This window comes from Bemisia tabaci, chromosome 5 (genome assembly GCF_918797505.1).
Source record: "Bemisia tabaci chromosome 5, PGI_BMITA_v3".
NCBI lineage: Eukaryota > Metazoa > Arthropoda > Insecta > Hemiptera > Aleyrodidae > Bemisia > Bemisia tabaci.
In genome coordinates, this window is record NC_092797.1 from 1,184,337 (window position 1) to 1,206,867 (window position 22,531).

At 37.5% G+C, this 22,531-nt stretch overlaps 1 protein-coding gene across 13 annotated transcripts in view; it reads left to right on the plus strand.

The window, feature by feature from the left end:
• The window catches only part of shep (RNA binding motif single stranded interacting protein alan shepard), a 121,693-nt gene that overhangs the window by 86,600 nt on the left and 12,562 nt on the right, over window positions 1-22,531 (plus strand). For 11 of the 13 annotated variants that reach the window (XM_072301055.1, XM_072301054.1, XM_019049184.2 and 8 more), the window contains 8 exons: window positions 2,428-2,633; window positions 3,058-3,116; window positions 5,026-5,150; window positions 13,370-13,527; window positions 15,168-15,324; window positions 16,291-16,476; window positions 18,336-18,434; window positions 21,168-21,332. In XM_072301055.1, coding sequence (XP_072157156.1) covers window positions 2,428-2,633; window positions 3,058-3,116; window positions 5,026-5,150; window positions 13,370-13,527; window positions 15,168-15,324; window positions 16,291-16,476; window positions 18,336-18,434; window positions 21,168-21,323 — 1,146 coding nt within the window. In that variant the 3' untranslated portion in view covers window positions 21,324-21,332. The remainder of the gene's footprint in view (window positions 1-2,427; window positions 2,634-3,057; window positions 3,117-5,025; window positions 5,151-13,369; window positions 13,528-15,167; window positions 15,325-16,290; window positions 16,477-18,335; window positions 18,435-21,167; window positions 21,333-22,531) is intronic. The other 2 variants (XM_072301062.1, XM_072301063.1) reach the window with 2 other exon arrangements.

The window sequence follows — 22,531 nt, forward strand, 5'->3', positions numbered from 1 at the left end:
AGTTTTCCAAACTTGGGTATGTTTGCGAAACGAAATACTCAACACCTTGCTCAACATCCACCCAGCAGGTAAGTCAACAGTTGAATGTTGAAGCCCCCCTTGTCTGTCTCGTTAACATTCTACGCTGACGTCAGAATGACGTTCGGGCAATCGACCGCCGCCTCTTTCTATTATTTTCTCTATGACCCCCGAGAAGGGCTCGCTCGGCCGCGTCGGGGCTTGTGGCCGCCGGGTGGCGGCGGGGGGGGGGGGGGGCGTCCGAACGCCAAAACGGGCGTGGACGTTGAACTCGGTTCCGGCGACCGGCGAGCCCCTGTGCGGCGACCGGGCCGGCCATACAGGTGCGCGCAGGTATCTCGACTCAAGAAGGCCTCGCGGGGACCGGAATCGTTGTCCGCGTCCGGCCAGTCGGGGGGGGGGGGGGGGGGGGGCGACGGACGGGACAGGTTGAACGACCCTGACCTTCGCAACAATTCGGTCACATGACTCATTCCCCGGACGCAGCGGTTCCGTCACCCGACTAGCGGTCTCATCGCCCGACACCCCCCCCCCCCCTTTCCGGGCCACAACCCAAAAGCGCAAAATGAAACGCACCTAAAAGCGCAAACAGTTTGCCAAGTACTGAACACAAATACAGGATTATTCAAAAGCCACGCACCACTGGTCATAATTTTAGTTCTAATTAAGAAATCGATTTCCGGTTTGTGACGTTTTTCCTCATATTGAGAGGGAAACTTTTTAAGGCACTTTCCAGTTTTTAACCTCCTCAGGGGGAGGGGAGCGGGGTGTAACTCAAAAATTTCAAATAGCTACCCCCCTCATGGCCAGTGGTGCGTGACTTTTGAATACCCCTGTAAAATAATATTGATATTGCACGGGAAAAAAAATACTCTCTCCAAAAATACACTGAGCATGCCTGCAATGTCTCGAACGGAGATACGTGATTTCGGAGTTTGGCCATCGAGCTGTGTCGTGCGAAAACCGCTTGTGTCCATTTTCCGGTCTTGAGTTTCTTTGGGTTGATAATACTTTTTAGAGATGGATGCAACCATGGAAGTGCAATCAACAAAAATGCTCTAAACACTGGCATTTTCAAATTGTCCCGCCAGCCGCGGCGGCGCGGTATAACCAGGAATAAAAGAACTGAAGTGTTGCTTGGTTTTTCGTGTGTTTTCATCGGTTCAACAAGATTTGCAAAATTAGTCGTGTAAAATACGCCTTTTAACACTCTATCTAGCTCCCTTTCCCTTACTATTTCGGGGAAAAAAGTCCCGGATTTTCTTGAAAAAACTCCCCCAATAGTCCCCGAAAGTCCCCAATTTTGGTCTTTCATAACTGGTAGACACCCTGTAACACTCCTTTTAAGTGGGGTTATCTTAATCCCCAAACCAGTCCTTGCGCCAGTTTCGTTGTAGGTTTAGATTGGTGGTATGCTAGCCCCTGGCTCGCACCTGGATGCAACCCTATCTACAGCTGTAGGCTTTACTTTTTGTCGTGGCGTGAGCCGCTCGTCTTAGTGCGTTTTCTTTTTGTTCCTGAATAAAAGTTCATTTTATTCGCTACTCATGCTATTCACTTACTCGTTACTCCCATAACTTTTCATTATATTCTATCAACTCCTGAAAAGTATCATTAACGCACAAAAACTGAAAGCTGGGAAAATGGACATGGGTTGTTTTTGCATGACTTGATTTAGTTTCACATGCAATTTCATAAAATTTCTCAATTTTTTTATAACTTTTACTGTGGACTTAGTATGCCATAAAACGCATAAAAACAGTAAAATCTTAATTTTGAAATAATTTCAAAGGTTTGCGTCTTTTGAAGTCTTTCGTTGAATTCACTCAATAGGCAAGGGAAACCTCCATCTTTAAGACATCCTCGAAGGCCTTTGAAATTTTTTGTACAAGTCCTTGGAGGGCCTATGCAACTCCTTAAGGGGCCTACTTTTACCTTTTAGAATTTCCTGAAAAGCCCTTGAAAGTTCATGATTTGCTTTTGGAAAGCTCTTATGAATTCTGCTTGGGAACAGCCTATTTGCCCAAGAAAACATATCATTGGATCTTAAGCAATGTCAGAAATTTCCATCTTCAAATATTTGTGTATATTTTCGTCCATCCTGTTATTATTATTTCTTTTTTTTATGCTGAATTATTAAAATTATGGTTTCTTTCAAGCAATGAAAAACTTCCTACTATTTTTAAGAAGTAATGCGTTTCATTTTCTTGCTTTAAATATGAGATCAGATTTTTTCATCAGACTGAAGGTTGGCATTGGTTTAACTTTTGCCATAGATGTGGGATTTTTTCATCGTATCACCCCAATCTCTCTTTATAAATTTTTGGTACGCAACTACTCATTTTTTTAATGAATTCATAGTACAATATACTTGACCTAATCCCTATTATTTTTTTCTTTTTTGTTTAGCGAGTTTCAACGGCTGGTTCACCCGCTGACTCAAGCTCAAGTTCTCACACAGGTTCTCAACCTGGGAATCTAAACATGCACCAGCAGCAACAACAACAACAGCAGACAAGTAATGGTGATGGACAACAGTTGTCACAGACAAATCTCTACATACGTGGTCTCACTCAAAACACTACTGATAAGGACCTTGTTAATATGTGCTCTCCGTAAGTATCCAAAAATGCTCAAAAGTCAATGCATCATAAAAAAAATACCGGCATTATCTCTTTCAGCCATGTGAGGTTTACGTCCATCCTGTTTGAAATTGTACACATCATCGTCCCATTTGCAATGAAGAGTTGATGCCTTGCACTTGAGTATCCATTAAAATTGGGAGCTGAGAACTTCAAGTCAATTATAGACTCCCCCTCCTCCCCGTCTTTGTTTCCCCTCCTGAGTGCAGCTTTCTCTGCGCCCAAATTAGTGATAATCACGAAGTGTCTGAAAACATGCTTGTGCATGTATTTTAATGCTACTTTGTGTTTGTCAGTTTGAAAATTGAAATGTTTTGCAAATTGCCCCTTGAAAATCCCAAAAGAAGATACAAGTAATTACTGTTTTGAAGTAACAAGGAATTTTGTTTCTTTTCAGGTTTGGGCCAATCATATCAACAAAAGCTATTTTAGATAAAAATACTAATAAGTGTAAAGGTAAGTCGTCCTTATAATAATGTTAATGAAGAGGATTCATTTATAAACAAAGAACAGCATCTCAATTAATTAAATGAAAAGTCACGAAATTTTATAACTCGAAAAAGGAAAAGAAGTTTAAGGTGAAGAAATTAATGAGTTTTCAAATTTAGTGACTCTTTATTTAATTTTAAGTCATCCTCAATTAAATATTTAGTAGTACCGTTCACTCGGTGCAGCCAGAATTCAAAACAAATTGGGTGCTTATTTTTAGGCTCTTTCTTCTAAAATCCAACGAAGCAGAAAAAATTGGGATGAAATTTCATTTGTTTAAAAGTAAGCTATTTGCATCCCAGTGCGTAAGTAACCAAAAGAAACTACAACAAAACCAAAAAACCAGTGGAAAGAACAAGTCAAAAAACTATAAACTGGATGAATAAGAAAGAGAGGAGAATTGTGAATTATTAAAACAGTTGTTTCAATTTACGGTTCATCTTCGCGCCCTTATCCTTTCCAATTTTGATATGTTGCACTACTTTTCAGCCCATACTAATAATATCAATTCATTTATTTTCTGAATTATTCAAGAAGCACAGTAAAACTATTTGTGAAGATGTTGAGAGCTTGTTTAAAGATTTGAAGTTGACTATTTCAGTGTAAATTATACTGAATGGAGTGCAAAATTGCACACAAATTATTTACATGGATAAAGTAAGAGGAATCTACAAGAAGATGAACATCTCTCGTCATTCACTCCTGATGTATCAAAAAGTGTTTGCTTTGAAGGCCTTTGATTGTTTGGTTGATGTCAGGATTTTTTTTGTCAGGTTCACTGTGAGTATGAAATCAGGCTCTGAATCATGTTTAATTCAAGTTGATGAGAACTCGAATTTTCCTGAAATTAAATAGTTATATGGGGAGAATGTTTTTATTTCAATCTTACATCCTGAAGAGTGGCCGCCTCATTTTGTTCTGCATTCATAAATCCGATAAGATCAAATTAATGTTCCTCATTTTCTTCAGTTTTGGTTGTGTAATCGAGCTGTATGGGATGTCAATGGAATTGCAAGTCTCCATGGCTATATTTTCGTCGAGTTTATTGCCCTTATTATTTCATTCTCTCATCAATATTTCAACACCAAGTTCTCCTCCTCACTTTAATCACTTGTTCCAATTTCAAAAAGAGGAATCACTGACAATCCCGATAATTTTTAATTGACAGATTATGACACAGATAGATCGAAACCTCTTTTGTCCTCCTCCGTGTTACATGTATCAATTGATAAGGCATTTTATGCTTTGCACTAACTCAAAGATTACGGAGCTCATTGATTCAGGTTCTTAAATTTTATCAACTCAAAGAGCCCCCTTGCTCCTTTGAAAATTAGTGAGTTAAGTAATATACCTCGACAGCACGTTGCTTGAATGTCATAATACTGCACAAAATGGTAGAACCAGACGATTTCCTGAAAAAGGGCAAACCCACCAAAATTCTAAAAAAAAAAAAAAAAAAAAAAAAAAAAATCTTGCCAAATTTCTCCGACCCTCCTTGCATGACCAAGTCTTACTATAGATGGTATGTAAAACATAGGTCGATTTTCAACACAAGTTTGATAAATTGTCCAAGAGATCAAGTTTTTTCATGTTTTCTCGAATTTTGACTTGTGGTAGTTACACCCTTCTTTAAGAAAGCCGTTCAATTAAGGGCTGTGATCATGTCGTTCTTTAGTGTTGATCGAAGGAAGACTCAACAGACAATAATGAAGATGTGTTTGATCTGTAATGATTTAAATACAATCAATTATTTTGCTCTGTCCCATCAGTGTAGCTGCATTTGGCATTATAATTATCTGAATATCTCAATATCTCAATTTTTCGTTCTTTTTTCAGGTGGTTTATTTCTATCTAATGTTTACATATGTTGTTCCAGGTTATGGTTTTGTTGATTTTGAATCAAAGTCTTGTGCAGAAGCGGCCGTAAAAGCCTTACAAGCCAAGGGCATTCAAGCGCAGATGGCCAAAGTGGGTATCCCGTTACCTCGTAGAGCGACCGCTGTACGTTTGTTGCATGAGTTCTTCTCCTACTGTCCTGCGTTACCTCTTTACTTTCTTTCTCATTTTTGCAAATTCATCCAGTCCTATGCACAAATAAGGGATTTTAAGCCTGTCATCGGTATAATTTAATGATTCTAACAACATGATCAGTTTTCTAAAGCATTGAAATCAAAATCTTCAATCGTAATACCAGCTCATGATTTAGAATGATGAAAGTTGTCGTTTCTTGCCACTAAAACAGTTTAATTTCTCTGTGTATCAAATTCAAAAGACTGGCTAAAGTTTGTTAACACCTGATGTAATGTTTGTTACGATGAGCCTTGTACATGTGCCTCTGAATTCAAACTTTGGTTGCCCCTATCTTAAGAAAAGTTTGGTAGAAAAGTGAATTTTTCTGCATTTTTACATGAATCCTCTGGTTGAAAGGTGGCACTATTGCTGTGGCGTATATGTAGTGCCTTTAGTTGAAAAGCAGTTAAATCTGGACGTTTGCCTCATCTTTCTGACAAGTATGTAACAAAAGAGTATGATTCAAGCATCAACATGCCTCTCATAATATGTGTGCTAAACTCCTGAAAAATTCACTTTTTTGCTCTGTTATTCCTCAAAATTGGCACACAGAAAATTCAATTTGAAAGCTTTTTGTCCAAAGAGGGTCCTTAAGAACATTGTATCAAATTATAACGAAATTTAGCCGGCATCTAATCCTTTGTCCTGTGCAGGGCCCTTTCCTCTGACCATTGTCCAATGAGAAATGGTAAGGAATCGGTATCTGAATACTTTCAAAGATGAATTTGTAAAAATTTTGAAAAATTGTTATCATGTACATGTATATTAATAGCTTGGATATTATTTCAACTTCACTCCACTCTTCAGCTTCAAACGATCATCTCTTGAAACTTTTTCTGACTACAACCTGTCTCTCTTTGAATTGACCAGACTATCATCAATTCGTTGAATTCTCACTGATTATATTATATTTTACACATGTAAAAATTTGGGTCAACATTTTACCTCTGTTATTCATATTTTTCAGAAATTTCGGGTGTATTCATCAGTAAGAAGTGACGTCTCAGTTGAAAAGATCTTAAAATTATCTTTTATGTTTTTGTTTTTCATTTCTATCTATTTAGCCACATCTTTTTGGTTTTAGTTATTTTTCTCAATGAACTTTCTCCCCAAAAATTTGTTCGTAGTGGCAGTTGTATCAGTCCACAGTTTTTTGTTGGAAGGGTTCCTGAATCAGTGAGAATTTAGACTCATCTCTCTAAACAAAGTATTCTTTTGTAAATTTTTGGACCACAGGTGTCAATCCCCTTCTTTCTTTAGCTGTATTTTCATTTTTCACTAACAAATAAACTCAAGACCTCTAATCAATAACCTTGAATGCTTGCATTTTGTTATTATTTTAGAGCCTTAACTCTTTTATTCTCATATACTTCAACAAATTCTTAAACCCTTTGCTATCATTATAGGAAATTTAGACAATACATTTTTGATACCTAAATCAATTTTACGAGAAATCAAAAAATGTCACAAAATTAGTCATTGCTATATCTTGTTTCAATCTCACGTCGTAATCGTTTGTTGTCCTTTTTTCTTCTTTAAAAATTTCAAACTTATTTCATCTTCATCCTACATCGGTTTTTCATGGAGCTGCTGCACTGCTATGTCCCAAAGCGTGCTTCATGCGTTCAGGCAATGATCCGGGTTTTTAGCCAATTTCCCACTAACTTTGTTAGCGCATAGTATAAAAATGAAAAATGTTTCAAGTTTGAGAATGCTTATCACTAGTAAATAACTGAGCTGTGGGGTTTAATACATCAAGACCTGTTGAGGGTTCAATTATGTCGAGGGAAAAGAAAATTTCCAGAAATTTTCCATATCTACCAAGCGATTCCTGCAGGAAATGGTTACTGTGCGTAGTTTCATAGGCAGACAAAAAAAAGATATTATATAATAAAAAAAGGGTCAACCTTTATATTCTATGGACTTAAAATATAGTGTTATATGCACACTGTTTGACCATGAGTGAGGGTTGAGCCTTTGGAGCAAAATGTACAGGAAGAATTCAATGAGCAAACCTCAAAAATCCGAAAAGAAAAGAATATCAGGGAATTGTTGCAGACTTTGGATTGTCCAAAGAAAATCCGGAAATTTTCTCATGGCTTGGAAAAAGGTCAGAGAATCCCAATTCTTATCGTAACTTGATTTGGAACAAATTAGTGATGAATTTGATCCTGATCCCCAGACTATCATGTATTGTATCCAGATTCTCCTTTGAAATGATGAGGATAAATGACTAGGGACTCGATAGATTTTTTCCTGTTAGGTTAAATCATTTCCAAGGAATCAAATTGAAACCTATCAAACTTATTCAGTGACCCTGACTCATATCACAGTGTTTTCTAACTACAATTATACAATCTCCGTTTATTTCAGTTGGTTCAATTTGTTCCCCCTCTTTTTTCAATTGACTGACATTTGGTATTTATTCACATTGCATTCTTGTAGGATAATGAACCTCACATTATTTTTTTATGCATAACACACTTGACCTTATCTTAGATTCTTTCCCTCGGGAATGTTTTCACAATTAGCATATTTTTATTAATTGAAAGTTTCATCGCTGATTTCCAATTTTGTTATAAGATCTTTTCAATTGAGCCTCGTTTTTTCCCCTCGTAAATTCCTTTCTGATGGTGACAACTGAGGTAGATTTTACTGAAGAGTGCTGTTTAAATTAAATCCCCATAATAGTAATTGTTTCTTTGTGCCTTCGTTGATCGTGTTGGAGTTGAAATAATAACTAATTATCTGTAATGAAATTTTACTTTCTCGTTTTGTCCAAAGATTAAAATGGCTGGTAAATATGAAATTAGGTTTCTTGTAATTTTGTTCTAGCATATAAATTTGTTACTTAGGCTAAAGAGACCCATCGTACCTGTTACATTAGACATTAGCAGTTTCCCTAGGTCTTAGATTTATGACAACTTAGCGTCTTTAGCCCTCCTGTTTTTGTATCTTTTTCTAGCTTGAAATAGAATATTTTTAATTTATTCAGGCAAGGCCTCAGTACAGTTTGTTATTAAATAGGGTTCGTCTTCTCTGTATTTCTACAGCCACCTCTTCTCCTTATGCATTCATAGAATCAATATTGTACTTTTGTCCTTAATATTAGTGTCAAAATGTTGTGTGAGAATGCATTTATCTTATCAATAGTCTACCAATTTGGTCTTCTTAGACAATTTTTCATGTGCCGTCTCCTTGATAATATTCTTAGCCTCAAATAGGACCCTCCTTCATCAAACGTAGAAAGTTAGTTGTTGTAAAGAAAGAAATCTCGAGCATCTTAGCTTCAGATCATTTGGGGAGCTCGTGTCTTTTCATCCATCTCGAAGTCTCTAATCACAGGCCCTTTAAATTGAGGGCCTAAATACGCCTAAGAAGTACCACACATTCGAAAAAAGCCCTACGAAAAAAAAAAAAACATTTAAATGACAAACTATCTGCAGTGCTTTAAATTCTTATTTGAAGTTGAAGTAGTCGCTATTCTCTTTAACCTGGCCTCCAACTTACAAATTTATTCACATTACCAGTGATTGACAAATTTGTATCAACTCAAAGCTAAAAATCCTTCTCATGTTTTTGTACACCCTAAGGAAGCATAATTTTTTGAATGATGACATGCAGCAATATAGATACCCTGACAGGCACGAATATATATCATCAAATCCTAATAACCTTGCTGCAAAAACGTCAATCCCCGTCCCAATGATTGAAGCGTTGTTAGATTCCTAATCAGAACGGATTAAACAATCGACAACTTTGTGTAATATTGTAGGGCTAAGTCGACGTTTTCTTTCACTCTAACTTTACGCTCTGACCCTTTTCAATCATTTTTGCTTGATGCGACAAACCCCAATAGAATGAGTGTATATTGCTACGCTGTCCCTCCTTACTATAGCTTCATTTCATGTCGTGTGACTAAGTTTCATGGCACTTCATCTTCTGATTCTTTTTACATATTAATCTCCTGTACCACACCATTACATGGCAAGATTTCATCACTGTTCTGTAATCATTATACTGCCGTTCAATTTGCTGAACGATTTTATCCTACTTCCGCCATTATTAGAGCTTATATTTTATACAGTACTTGACACCTGTTTAGAATCTCTTGTACAAAATTGCTTATCTCTCTTAGAATAGTATTTGCAATCCTCTGTGAAAGTCGCAAGCTTCAGTCGTCATTGTTGAACCTTAATTAGTTTAAATTTAGTTTGATAAGTGTTCTTCAAACCATTGCTACTGGCAAATGAGATTTTAGTGTTGATGAGGAAAAGAAAAACTAAATGCCTATCAATATGGTTGAGGGTATCTCAAAATGGAAAAATCAAGTTTTGCAGTATTCCATGAAAATGAAAAACGGAAAGAAATGTTATTCAAATAACTCTTAATTCCAAAATAGGTTTTATTGCATCTGAAAGTAGTTCGAGGAGAATAATTCTAAATAGAAAATTTGTGCTTTTTAAATAGCTCAACATAAATTTAAAGCAGAAAAGGAAGTTTCGTCTTGGAACTTGCCTCCATTCCGGCGGTACAAGCACCTGAAGTTACTCCCATAACGTCTCAGGGAACTGCGAGCAGTGCCACTAGTGTTTCCGATATCATACAAGTTTTCCTTCCTTTTTGTTGTCGAATACAACCCGACTGATTTATTCTCAATTTTTTACGCAAAAGTTCTTAATCTGTAGATATGCCTATACCCTTTAAGTTTTCCTTCTTCGCAATCAGCATTGTAGAATAGCCTTGAATTCAATGCAATCTATCCTCAAGTTGGGTCATGACTCAGACTATTGCAATGTCGGTAGTAAAAATAAAAAAATTGAAGGCTGCAGCCTACCAATAGTTTCTGAGAAGAAAGGGGAAGAAAAAGTTGTTGGCAACATTAGTAACGTTACTTCCAGTTCCTTGTGTGCAATGCTTATGACTGAGGGGTACATAGTAAGATGCAAATTCCTCATTTCAAAAGTTGTAAATGGAGCTGCTGCAATGGTCAAAAGTTAAATTCTGGAAATTTTGAACATTTAATGTAAAAGTTGAAGAGAAATATCACTTCATCTTTGTCAATTTAGTGGATATCATCCATGTTTAGAGACAAGATTTTTATAGAGTACCTTTATAGACAGATTATGGCCATTTGTATCCTTTTACTACAGGAAAACTGTGCCGCTTTTTGATTGGTCAACGAGTTCTTAGGCTTCATGATGCTCCTAAGGTCGTAAATAAACAAAGAAGATGGTGACTCACCGTAACGTTGATAAGAAGCTAAAATTTCAATTATACGGCAGTAACAATTTAAACTAGCATATCTACGAATAACACATGAAAAACACATGAAAACACGGTAAAATTGCCTCTCGCCTTTATCACAGGACGGTGTGAGATGTACATAACCTCAAGCTTGCTTGCTGATAAAAGCCATCTTGTTTGTTTATTTACGGCCGTAAGAACGGCATCGTGTCAGCCTATTTTCACGCGACCATTGAGAAACCGGCACAGAAATGGCCATACTCTGTCTATAAAGGCACTCTAAATTTTTACATCATTGGTGCTTATTCTCGGAAAGGAGAAATTCTCAGTTTGAAGGGAAAATTCATTTAGAGCTAAATTTTCCCTCAAAAGGTAATTTGTTTTGAGCAGCTCTAATTACTACCAACCAGGAAGGCAACTGCAGACGCATTTCAGGTCTAAGTAGACCCACCATCAGTGCAGCACAGCCTCCTGATTTTCTGCTACCAAGCTCAGAGACGTCAAAACGAAACTAAGGATTGGGCAAAAGAGTATCTTTGCTTTTACAGAATAAGCAGTACTGCTATGAGGTCATGTAAAAATTTTTCTCTAACCATAGAGATATTGTATGCTCAATTCTCGTTCATTATAAATTTTTAATTGAATGGTAATACGTCACCCTTTTATACCTTTGCAACAGCCCCATGAGGTCAATAATTGTGTCTTGTTTTAATGAAGATATAAATCTATTTATTTCCGTACTGTCTCCTCACAATTTATGTGAGTGGAAAGCACATCACCCAAGTTTTCAAAATCGCTGCTCTTGAAAGTGTGGACTTGGGTCAATTTGAAGTGATATCATGAAACAGAGTGTTACCAAAACTTTGACGGACTGACTTATTTCACTGATCAGAATTCATGGAGAGATTCATGTTGAAGCTTTAAAGAAAACATTTGTAATGAAGCAACTTAAATCCTTTGATATTTCCTCAAGAAAAATTTGAAAGAGGAAATAATTGTTTTAATTTTTTATCTGTACCCATGCGTATAGTGAGGATGTAAGTTTACTTTGTTGGGAGGAAAGTTCAGCAAGGGAAAACAAAGAACAGTTGCCTTGTTTGTTAACCAATTGTTAGTTGAGGGAGAAAATTGAATACAACTATCAGTCCCCATAAAATATGATACAGGGGATAGTAAGAAAAAGTTAAAAATGATGTAGGAATATAAAGCGTGTCAAGTCAATCTCCCTTTTGGTACCCTCCATTTTCCTGTATTTTTAGAATATCTGTATCAGATGAGTGTGCAGTTATGTATGTCTCAATATCTAGCCTGAAACTAGGATCCAACTTGGAAAACTACCAAACTTAATTTTGACATCTCTATCAAATCTCAAAAAATCATCCTGGAAAATTTGTTGAATCAATTGACAATTTATCTTCAATCACATCCAATTATCATGCTAAATTTTTTGTTGAAGAAGTAACAAAAGCACCAAGTGAAAATGCAACAACTTTTTTCAGTTGGCCTTTTTATTATGCCATGCTGTGGCACTAAGAGGCTAGTTTACAAACAGGAAAAAATACGAGAAAATGTAGCTCTGCTTATGGTAGAGAGAAGCTTATCTGTATGTCAAAGCAGATGGAAAAAGTTCAGTCCATTAGACAACTGTAAGATGGGGAGGCCATTCAAAACCTCTGATAGTGAGGGGAAGATGGAAATTGTAGATATCAAGTGATAAAATTTAAGCCACATCATTTTTTCCATATTTTATCAATGACCCTGTCTTGTTCCACAATACCATGTACATGTTCTGAAACAGCAATTAATAGTTTCTCAATACGAGTTCTGAGAACTATTTGTCTTTAGTTGCTGTAACTCGTTGTATGACATTCTTAATCCACGAGACTTGTGACTGGCTGTTGGAAGACGGCCCTCAACTTGGAAATGAAAATCGACGGTATAACTCCCAAACCACGTATCATTGTTAGTGACATCGCAGACTTCTTGTCATATTTCATTTTTTAATGAAAAACTACCATGATATCTCTTCTGGAAGCTACGAATTTTTTGAGAAAACTTAAAGGAATGATGCTGATTTGTTCAATTTTAAAAAATAAAATAGGAGCAGAAGTTTTAAAACACTACAAACAAGATAAAGTTTTTGGGAGTTTCTCTGTTAAAATAGATCATGATCGGCCTTTGGGAAGAAATAATTTCCCCCATTTCAATCCTATAAACATGTTTCCAGAGCATATTGAAGTACTGAAATAGAAATATGTATTCTTTTGTGTAAGAAAATCAGTTCAAGTTTGTTTAACTCTCACTTGAAGGGAATTTACAAGACATATGAGCCAAAAATGTTTGTCAGCCCGACATACACTATGTGTTTTGCTGTGTATTGTGTCAAAAATAGAAATGTAATATTTTCTATCCCAACTCAGTCGTTTAGACCCTTCGAAAATTTTTTGAGCCTAAGTTATGAGCCGCGTCCCAGCGGCTGGTCACAATTGGCATTGCTAACTCACCATAATTATTTATTTTTCTCGCTTTCAAAATGCAAGCCCTAATTGCTGTTATTAGGTTGATGAGGCTCCTATTTTCTTTTCTCTTTCTTTCTTGTTATGTCTTTAATTACTAATACACCATGAAATAGGTTTACGTTTAGGACACTCTGTTAGGCAGTATTTAAGTTAACCTAATTTAATACCAACAGCCATTTTTACATCTAGTTAAATCTCACTATCAATAAGCTAAGTAATGTAGCTAATGATTTGTAGCACTGCCAGCAATACTGGAATTAAGATAACAGCTTTCCTGTCACTATTTTTCAGTATGACAGGCATATTCTCATAAGTTTCCTGATAGTTTAAGTGAAGCCAACGAAATTTCTTTTCTAATTGATTTTTTTTTCTTTTTTCTCACAGCAACAAGAGCAAGACCCGACAAATCTATACATAGCCAATTTGCCTCTAAATTTCAAAGAAAACGATTTAGAAAACATGTTAGCGAAATATGGTCAAGTTATATCGACAAGGATTTTGAGAGATCCCAACAATGTTAGCAAAGGTGTTGGTTTTGCAAGGTCAGTTATTTTTTGTTTATCTTAGAGCTTATCAGAGATTTCAAAGAGATTTTATGTAATGTATTTGACAACTTACAATATCATCTGTCTCTAGAGTTAGGCTTGATATTTTGTTTGAATCTCTTAAAAACGCTTGATACATTCTGATTTTTACTACTTATAATTTTTCTAATTAATTAAGTCTTGTACACAGGACATTTTACATTCGTAAACATTGTTGTTTACATTTTGAACAATGCTGGCCCAGGAACGCACACTGCTCGATGAAAAAGCCTCCAGAACCGTCGTAGTGAGGGATTTTTTTTATTTTAGTAGACTCTGAAGTCTCTTGTGGCCAAGAGATTTAAATTTTCCTTTACCATCCTAAATAAAAACGTTATCATCGTGTTGATTGAGGAACTTAAGTTGTGCAAATTATATTTTGTGTAAGTTTTGAAGAGATAACTTTAATCACAATGCTCAAATATGAACCTTGTCCAGTGGTCCATTCTCTTAAAAATTTCACTCAGATCTATTTTTAGGGCTGTGTGAATATGTATTTGCAATTCCGACTATTCGCGCTGGGAATATTCGCTTCGTCTGCCTCGTGCATTACTCGCAAATTGCGAATAATCGCGCCTTCGCGAGTAGTGAATTTTTGAACTGACATTTTCAAATATTCGCGCCGTCACGAAGAACAAATTTTCATATATTTGCGCCTCCAAAAATAACGAATTTTCGAGTGGCAATCGTGAAACATTGTGCGAAAGAAAAGTTCATAAATACATTTTCATTTACACCGAAAAAAATAATATACTAAAATGTGTCTGGTGATCCTTCGATACTAGCTTGATTGCCCGTGCAGTTACCTTCAATCCTGGGAATGCATACGTAACTGTAGGGACAGTCAAGCGAGCATCCAGGGATTTTCAAACACATTCTTAACAGCCTAGGCTACTATCATAGCATTTCATTGTTTTCTGTGCAGATGTATGAGCAAATGGAAAATTCTCAAAAAAATTAATCACATTTTTTTTTTTGTCCACCTTAGTAATATTCGCGAATTTTCAAACTTGAAAAAGTCATTTCAAATCATTCGTTTTACTATTCGTAGCTGTGAATAATTGACTTAAATTATTCGCTATTCGCGAATAGTTGCCAAAATTATTTGCTATTCGCTTTGTCAGAAAAATTCACTATTCGCACAGCCCTATCTATTTTGCTTTGTGATGTCCACATATCCATAAAGGAGTTAAGGAAATGTACTTTTCTGCCATTCAGGTGAAAATTCTAGCAACTCGCAGCCAACTCTTACATTTCAAATGACTGATATTAGGGAACAACATAGTAAACTGAGGGAATAAACAGAATTTTCCCGATTAGCCCCTAAATCATGAGTTGTGTTAAAATTGAGTCAGTGTCTTTTTAATTTGAAACCCTTGGCAAAAGCAATAAAACTTCTCGTGTGGGTATGGCATAAAAATAGGCTCTGGCTTGAAGACCCTCTGTAGACCATGCTGTTAAAACCCGGGAAACCAGATTTTTTAGTGTATTTCCTGTTAGTTCAATTGTCCAACTTGGGCGGGGGCTTTCTATTCATATTTATGACAACACAAGCAGAAGGAATGCAATCACACTGACATTGATTTTTCCATTTCCAGGTTGGAGTCCAAAGAAAAGTGTGAAGACATCATACAAATGTTCAACGCAACTACCATACCTGGTTCCAAAGAGCCTTTACTCGTCAAATTTGCTGACGGTGGTCAGAAAAAACGTAGTCCTTACAGGAATGATACTCGAATGTGGAGAGACTCTGAAGTGAGTATATGAGTATGTTTTGAAGCTTTTATTGAATAAGGAATGGCGAAAATGAGGACATTTTGCCACCTGGTCCCGTTTATTTTCCCATGGATGCAGTATGAAATGGGATAAGTAGGAATTTGCTAACCACTAATGTTGTCCCTGGGTACTCGTTATTTCGGTCCCTGTTTGATATCTCCAGCAATTTTGTATGACTTTATGTGTTCTTCTTCAAGTGAGACCCTTCAAATGAAAACAGTGCTCGGTAACAGCAGGAAATTTTTCTCCAAAGCGAGTTCTGTGGAGATGGGTGAAAAAAATTGAATTTTTAGGTGCTAACGAAAAATTCCCTTGAATAAGGTGTAAGTTGTCCACTTGGTTCTCGTGTCATTAGAGGCAGAAAGTTGCATTCAATGCGGTATAGATTAGAATTTAATAATAGCTGGATGTTGTAGTAATGATTTTCAAACTGGAGACTTGGAACAGCTGTATGTAATTTCCATTTGAATTGAAGCTCTTACGCATTTAATTGCCTCAAAATATTCTTACGGAACTCTGCTTTGTTCCAGTACCAGTCAGACTTGATTTTTCTCTGAGGAACTACTACCTCTGGCTCACACCTGAAAGCACTTGTCTGCATTGATAAAAAAATGCCTCATACGTTGTTCCTAAAATGAGCCAAAGATAGCACTTCTTTATCGTAAATCTTGGTCCTATTGCTTATTGAGTCAGTGGAAACCACTTTTTTTAATTCAATTTCTAAAAGAACGGAGTAAAGTAAGCTCCTAGGAATTTGCTCAGATTTTTTTCAATCCTAAATGGCAAAAAAATTATTTCGAAAATGTCAAGATTGGGACCCGTTTGAAATGATAATTTTAGTAGGCGCTGATGATGTAGCCAAGCGAAAGAAACAGTGTTGGCTAATTGGCAGAACTCACATTTTAGTCTTCTCTCCTATTTAAAGCAAAATTGTCTCTGTTTCAGGGCGGTCATCTAAATTATGATGGTACAACTCTGGGTCAGAATGGAGTAGCTGCAACTCCAGTCATGCCAACGCTAGCTCAGTACGGGCGTTATACACAACCAATTCCTGGTTATACATCTTTATCGTCACCATGGATTCATCCCCAGTATACTGTTGTCCAGCCCTCTCATATTGCTCAGGTTGATGTGAGTTTGCGATCCTCCCCTTAGTTCTTATCCAAAACTCAGTGATCTTCTTTTCAAAGCCATCATTTTTTAAGTTAGGGTTAACCCCTCTTAGACTTTTTGCTCAAGTGACTGAATACGGAGGGTTGTTTATATTTAGGGGGAAAACAACCCAAAGAAAAGAAAGAAAAAATACAGGATTTACTCTCTCTGCTCTCTGAAAATTTGTTAAATCACCTTTATTGGGTTTGAGGTTTCTAACAACAAATGTAGCCTAAAAACTATTTTTAATTGTGTTTTCTTAACCACCTGTCGTATCCTCAATTGTCAGGGAACTCCTCCTAAATGTATCAGGAAAATCAGGGAAAGGTCAGGGAATTTCATTTTCTAAATTCTGTGGCAACCCTGGCAACTCATATACTTTGTCTCGCTTCTTAAAGGAGCTTTAACCTTATGAAATGAAGAAATAACTTTGATCATATTTTTGGCAGCATAAGTGCATATTAACTTCGTGCTCTTTATGAACAAACATTATGTGAGTTAATTAAAGTTCGAGTAATACCTAAACTCTTTTGCACAGGAGTGGGGTTTTGAGAATTGAGATTTTTTTAAAGAAATGCTCTATTTGGCCCCACTTGGATTTTTCCAAATTTCATGTGTTGATGAACCATACTTAAGTCCTCCTTTTACCTAGTTTTCTCACTTTCAAGAAAAGGATCAATGCACAATCCACCTCCCACACCTCTTTGTATCTCTTGAATGTTTGAAATTGTAAAATGGTTAATTTAGGGGTATCTTTTCCAAACATTTAAGCCCCCAAATTTAAAAAAAAAAAAACGCAAAAAAGCCCAAAAGCCACAATATCTGGTAGGGGCAGTGGTTCAAAGTTGAAAAACCGATGAAAGACTTTGCCTCATGACTTCTAACAAGTCAAGATATTGACTTGCAATTTGAGCAAATTAGGCCCAAATTTAATATGTTTTCCAGCAAGTATACATGTTGCACACTGATCTTGATGGAAAGTTAGGAAAAGTTGACGCAGTTGAATTCAATACTGTCTGACTACTGGTCCGGTATTTTTTCGCCCGTTTGTGGTAATATTAAAAAACTACCATTTTGCTCCTTACTTATACGATGCTAATAATAAAAATCTTCACTGCATCAAGGAAAATTTATCGTTCACAAGTATTGACTGCAAAACCTACGAAAACCATGCGGAAAAAGCTGCTAATCACTGATCCCCACCTACTTTTTATCATCCACTACTATCCATTAACCTTAATTTCACTATCTTATTAACTAGAGTTAATCCAGTTTGAGGTAAAATAGCGGGTTTCCCCTAAAAAGCAAGCCTTTTTAAAAATGAAAAGAAATCTTAAATGCGCTCATAGGGCTTTAAAACCGGGGCATTCAGTACATAGATTTGTAATGCAAAGGGGAGAACTGGCACTATGTTCTGACTGACAAGTTCCGAGCTCGGTGTGCGCTAAGCTTTGATCACTTTTTCAATTCATTTTCAATCCAAAATGGCGATATAGAGTACGCAGTAATTCCTGTCCTCTTTTTTTACATCACATGGCCAGGTCCCGGTGTATCGAAAAAGTGACCCGGCGTGACACATGAGTCACGGAAGCTGGGACCTGGAAAATGCTTAAAAATGGCGCCAGCTCTCCCATTTACATTACAAATCTATGTACTCTATGAACTTGGCTCAGAAGTCACATGCTTTTCACATCATGCAGGAAAGGACTATAATTTGTTTTTAACTCTTGTTTTTGAAGTTTCAGAGTAAGCCTTCTGAGAAATGAATTGATCAAAAGTCTTATCTCTTTGTGTTATTCATTGCTCGACTCACCTTTGTCTGTTGTTTTTCTTGTCAGATGATGCCCCAAACTGATCCCGGTGCAGTACCATATAGTTCTATGATACCACAATTGACAACTCACATGTCAGCCCTTCAACTTAGCACCACTGGCTCTGTAAGTAAAAGTCAATCGTAGTTTTTGCTCCCCTTTACTCGTCCCCTCAATACTCTCATGATACTTGAAATTAAAACTCTGCATCTCTTACTCCTCACCAGCATCCAAGACTGGAGCTTATTGATACATGTGCGTTGAATACAGTCACATCATTTTTAAAAAAACTCGCTTTTGAAGAACTGACATAAACAAGGTTGCTGTAGTCTGGGAAAACCTAGAAATGTCAGGCTAAAATTGTTCTGTCACCCTTATTTGCTTTCTAGAATGGGTTTGATGTTTCGAATACAGTGGAGCCCGTATATAACGAAGTTCACGGTTCCCAGAAAAACTTTGTTATATCCGGAACTTCGTTAAAAGCGGACTCATAAATTGCATGAACAAACGGACAGACCCTAACCTATGAAAGTGGCCGACGTCAACGAGACGCTCGGGCGGTCACGTGCGGCAGCTCTGGGAAACACTCAACAATAACGCTCCTCGCGGTGCAGAACTCAACTCCATGAAATGCCTCAGGAGTTGCGTAAAACCCGGTTACGAGTGGCGGTAGAATCTGGGTCCCACCTGCTTTCAGGATTCGTCTCCAATAATCCTCTCAAACAAGAATACAACCCCTTCCCGGAAAGCTTTCTGGAGAGGCTCCTGGAGAAAAATGACGGAGATGAATCCTGCTAACTAGGGACATGGGATGAATCGGCGCGTTGCCGGACTCCCCCCTCCCCTCCATCGCAGACGCGTGCAAGTGTGAGAGAGTGAGGTGTGAGACATGCGCAGCCCGCTGCGCAGTGAGCGCTCACTTCGTTATCGCTCATTCTCTTTTATTCGCAAGACCAATCCACACAGGTCAGTCACTGCGCATCTTCTTGTGATCCACTCCCCGCCTGGCCCTACCTCGGCGGCACTCAATGCTACGTCTCAATGGGTGCTCCCATAAGAAATACATTGCAGGCACTCAATACTACGTCACTGCGCAGTAGAGTTCCAAAACTCGTCTTTGGGAATGACTGACCTGTGTAGATTGGTCTTGTTTCTTCGTAACTTCGTGACTCTGCGACCACCACACGTATTACTGCAAGCAAGCGGAACTCGCCTAGAGAGCAGAAAATACCGAACACAATAGCGGAAATGGCGGCAAATTACTTCGTTATACGCGAGGTGTCGCCGCCGGGACTTCGTCAAAGGTGGGTTTTTCTACTATTGATTTATGGAGGCACTAGAAAAACGAAAATTACTTCATCATATCGGAAACTTTGTTAAAAGCGAGTTCGTTATATACGGGCTCCATTGTACATATTTTGCGTGAAAACAACCTCTACTTATGTCTTTTTAAGGATCTGGCATATCATTCATTGTCAAGGAATTTTACTGAAATGTGTAAAGAAAATTCATTTTGTAAATTCTATGGCAACCTTGCTTTTAAGGTGGGTAGGTTGTTGACCAGAGGCAGCGCAAGAATCTGTAAAATGAAATCGGATGGAGTTTTTTTGATGGGCCGCGATTCCACCTTATGTGGTGGACTTCCACAACTCAAGTGTAGTACCTTAAGCATTCTGTGCCAAAAATTCTTGCTCTAAGAAACCTCTCCTTGGTTGTTCTGCTTGCTACAAAGTATTTGGCAGTTGCAACCAGCAACAAACTATGAAGCAGGTTTCAAAATTAAGCACCTCAACACATGTTTCTTATCTAAATTTTATGCAGAAAATGATGGATGCATTAAAACTTTCCAAATTCAACTTGTAAGTGGATGTATTTCTACCAAAAGGAAGTGAGTGCAAGTGGGAAAAATGGGGTGTGCTTGTTAGTGGAGGGCTGTAAGAATGAATAGGAACTAAAGAGCGCCAGTGACAGTAGGGGTGATGATGGAGACTCTGATCTGAGGATCCGAGTCTTCTACTCATGAGCCCTGTCTGCAACGCTCCAGACACATATCCACGGCTTGTGAGTGCTGCATATAGTTGGCACAAAGTTCCGTTTGCTGAATTGGAGAAGCCGAAGTTTATATTCTGCCAAGCGGAACTGTGTGCCAACTGTATGCGGCGCCTGTGAGACATGGGCATGGGAAAATAGCGTTGCGGACAGGGCTCATGGATTAAAGACTCGGATCCTCAGACCGGGGTCTTCGTCGTCGCCGCTGCCATCACTGGCGCTATATAATTCCCATTCATTCTCACGGCCCTCCACTAACAAGCACACCTCATCTTTCCCACCTGCACATAGTTCTATCTGCTAGAACTACGTCCAAGTGTGGACAGTGATCATAGGTCTAGAAAGACCGCTGAAAGTTTCAAGAAATATTATCACTTGGTTTTGGTTTAATAACTAGGTAGGAAAGAAAAAAATGTAAATATAATTACTTGTGATTAGGTCAGTAGGCTGATCAGTAACATTGATTGATAAAGAAGACAGGGGGAAATTGGAGCTATCCAATTGGTTGAAATGGGTGGTTGTTTTAGACTGAAAAGGAAATAATAGACTAACTACAAGTCTTTTGTCAGTTGCTGTCAGTTAGTCTCTTACTTACCTCTTTTGTTCATTTCATTCAGTGACTTCCACCAATAGGATTTCTCAATTTTCTCTTGGTTTTTTCCTATGTATGGCTTTGTCAATCAATCTCAATAATTAGCCTACAGGAATATGTTAGAGTGAGCTCCAAGGATAACAACTTATCAATTTGATATCAATTAATGATACGATTCAATATGAAGCTCATTTTAATTTGTCTTTTTGATGTTATAGTACATAACAACAGGGCCGCCTGCCTATCCCTATTTTGCTGGTCCTGCAGGGCCGTCCATTCTCCATGCTGCAATGGTGCCCGGCGATAGTGGAGACCATGCTTCTACTGCTGCGTCACCTGATGACAACTATTCTTCGTCGTACCAACATAAGTGAGATCATGTGGTAAGTTTCCTTGAGTTTTATTGTCAGAGCTGCCAGATTTGAATCTGATTCTCAAAATAGTCTGACGTTTTGAAGATTTCAGTTTGCTCCAACATGCAAATCATCCCAAGGATGGATTCACTCTTGATGGGTCAGTTGCTTGCAAGAGACGCAGCTGAATGAATTAACTTTCCAAAAGAAAAATCAAGCATAAATCATGATGGGCATATCACAAAGCCTGAAAGCTACTCTTAGGCTTGAAATTTATGCAGTTTGTAACATGCTTTTTCAAATTTCCCGCTTCCCTGGGCAATTTTTTCTATCGTCGGCGGTCAAGTTTATCTAGAGTCCCTTTATCCTGAGAGTTAAGACATGAGGAATCCATTTCTGATTGGTTCCCATATTTTAGGTCTCCTCAGTATCACAAATGAGAGTAAACATTACATTCTCACCAATCATGAAGTTTTGTAAACAGGAAAGGACAGAGGAGTTAGAAGGACGTCAGAGAAATGGACTAGAGGAAAGAAGTGCGAGAATGATTAGATAAAAGATTACCAAAAACGTTCAAACCACGTAATCTATATTCCTGTTTGTGATATTCTTGAGTTGATGTGTCTTCATTTCTCTCTAAAAAGGGGCTGCAAGTTTACTTGGCCCAAGAAGTCAAAAAATCTAACCTAAATAAACAAACAACCTGGCAAACTCTTTCTTTCATAATTTGAATCAAGTTCAAACCTTTGCACCTTGTTTCTTTGCGTAGCCTAATCAGAAGCTTTAAATCAGTAGAAATCATTTGTAAAAGAGTTAGTGATAGATTGCGGGATTGTTTATTTCTTTAGGTTAGATTCTCTTGTATCTCTAGGGCAATTAGTGATTGCTGGTCATTCAGAAAAACAGCCTGAGGACGCTGGAAATCTAATAAAGCATGTTACAACCTTGCAGATTATGCGTTAAGGAGTAGATTTCAGTCTTTTTGGATGTGCCCAACGTGATTTTCGTGCGATTTTACATGTTGAAAATCTACTCTCTCTGCATATCTAATTTGTGTAAGAGACTCTTTTTTAACTAAAGGGATAATATCTTTTAAGTTGGAAGAAAGGCCTAACCAAGGACATGCACATCAAACTGTGTATAGTAAATTTTTAGCGCCCAGAAGATGAAAAATAAATTATGTGAATGCTTTTATCTCTGAATTCTTATAATTAAAAACAGAGCAAGTA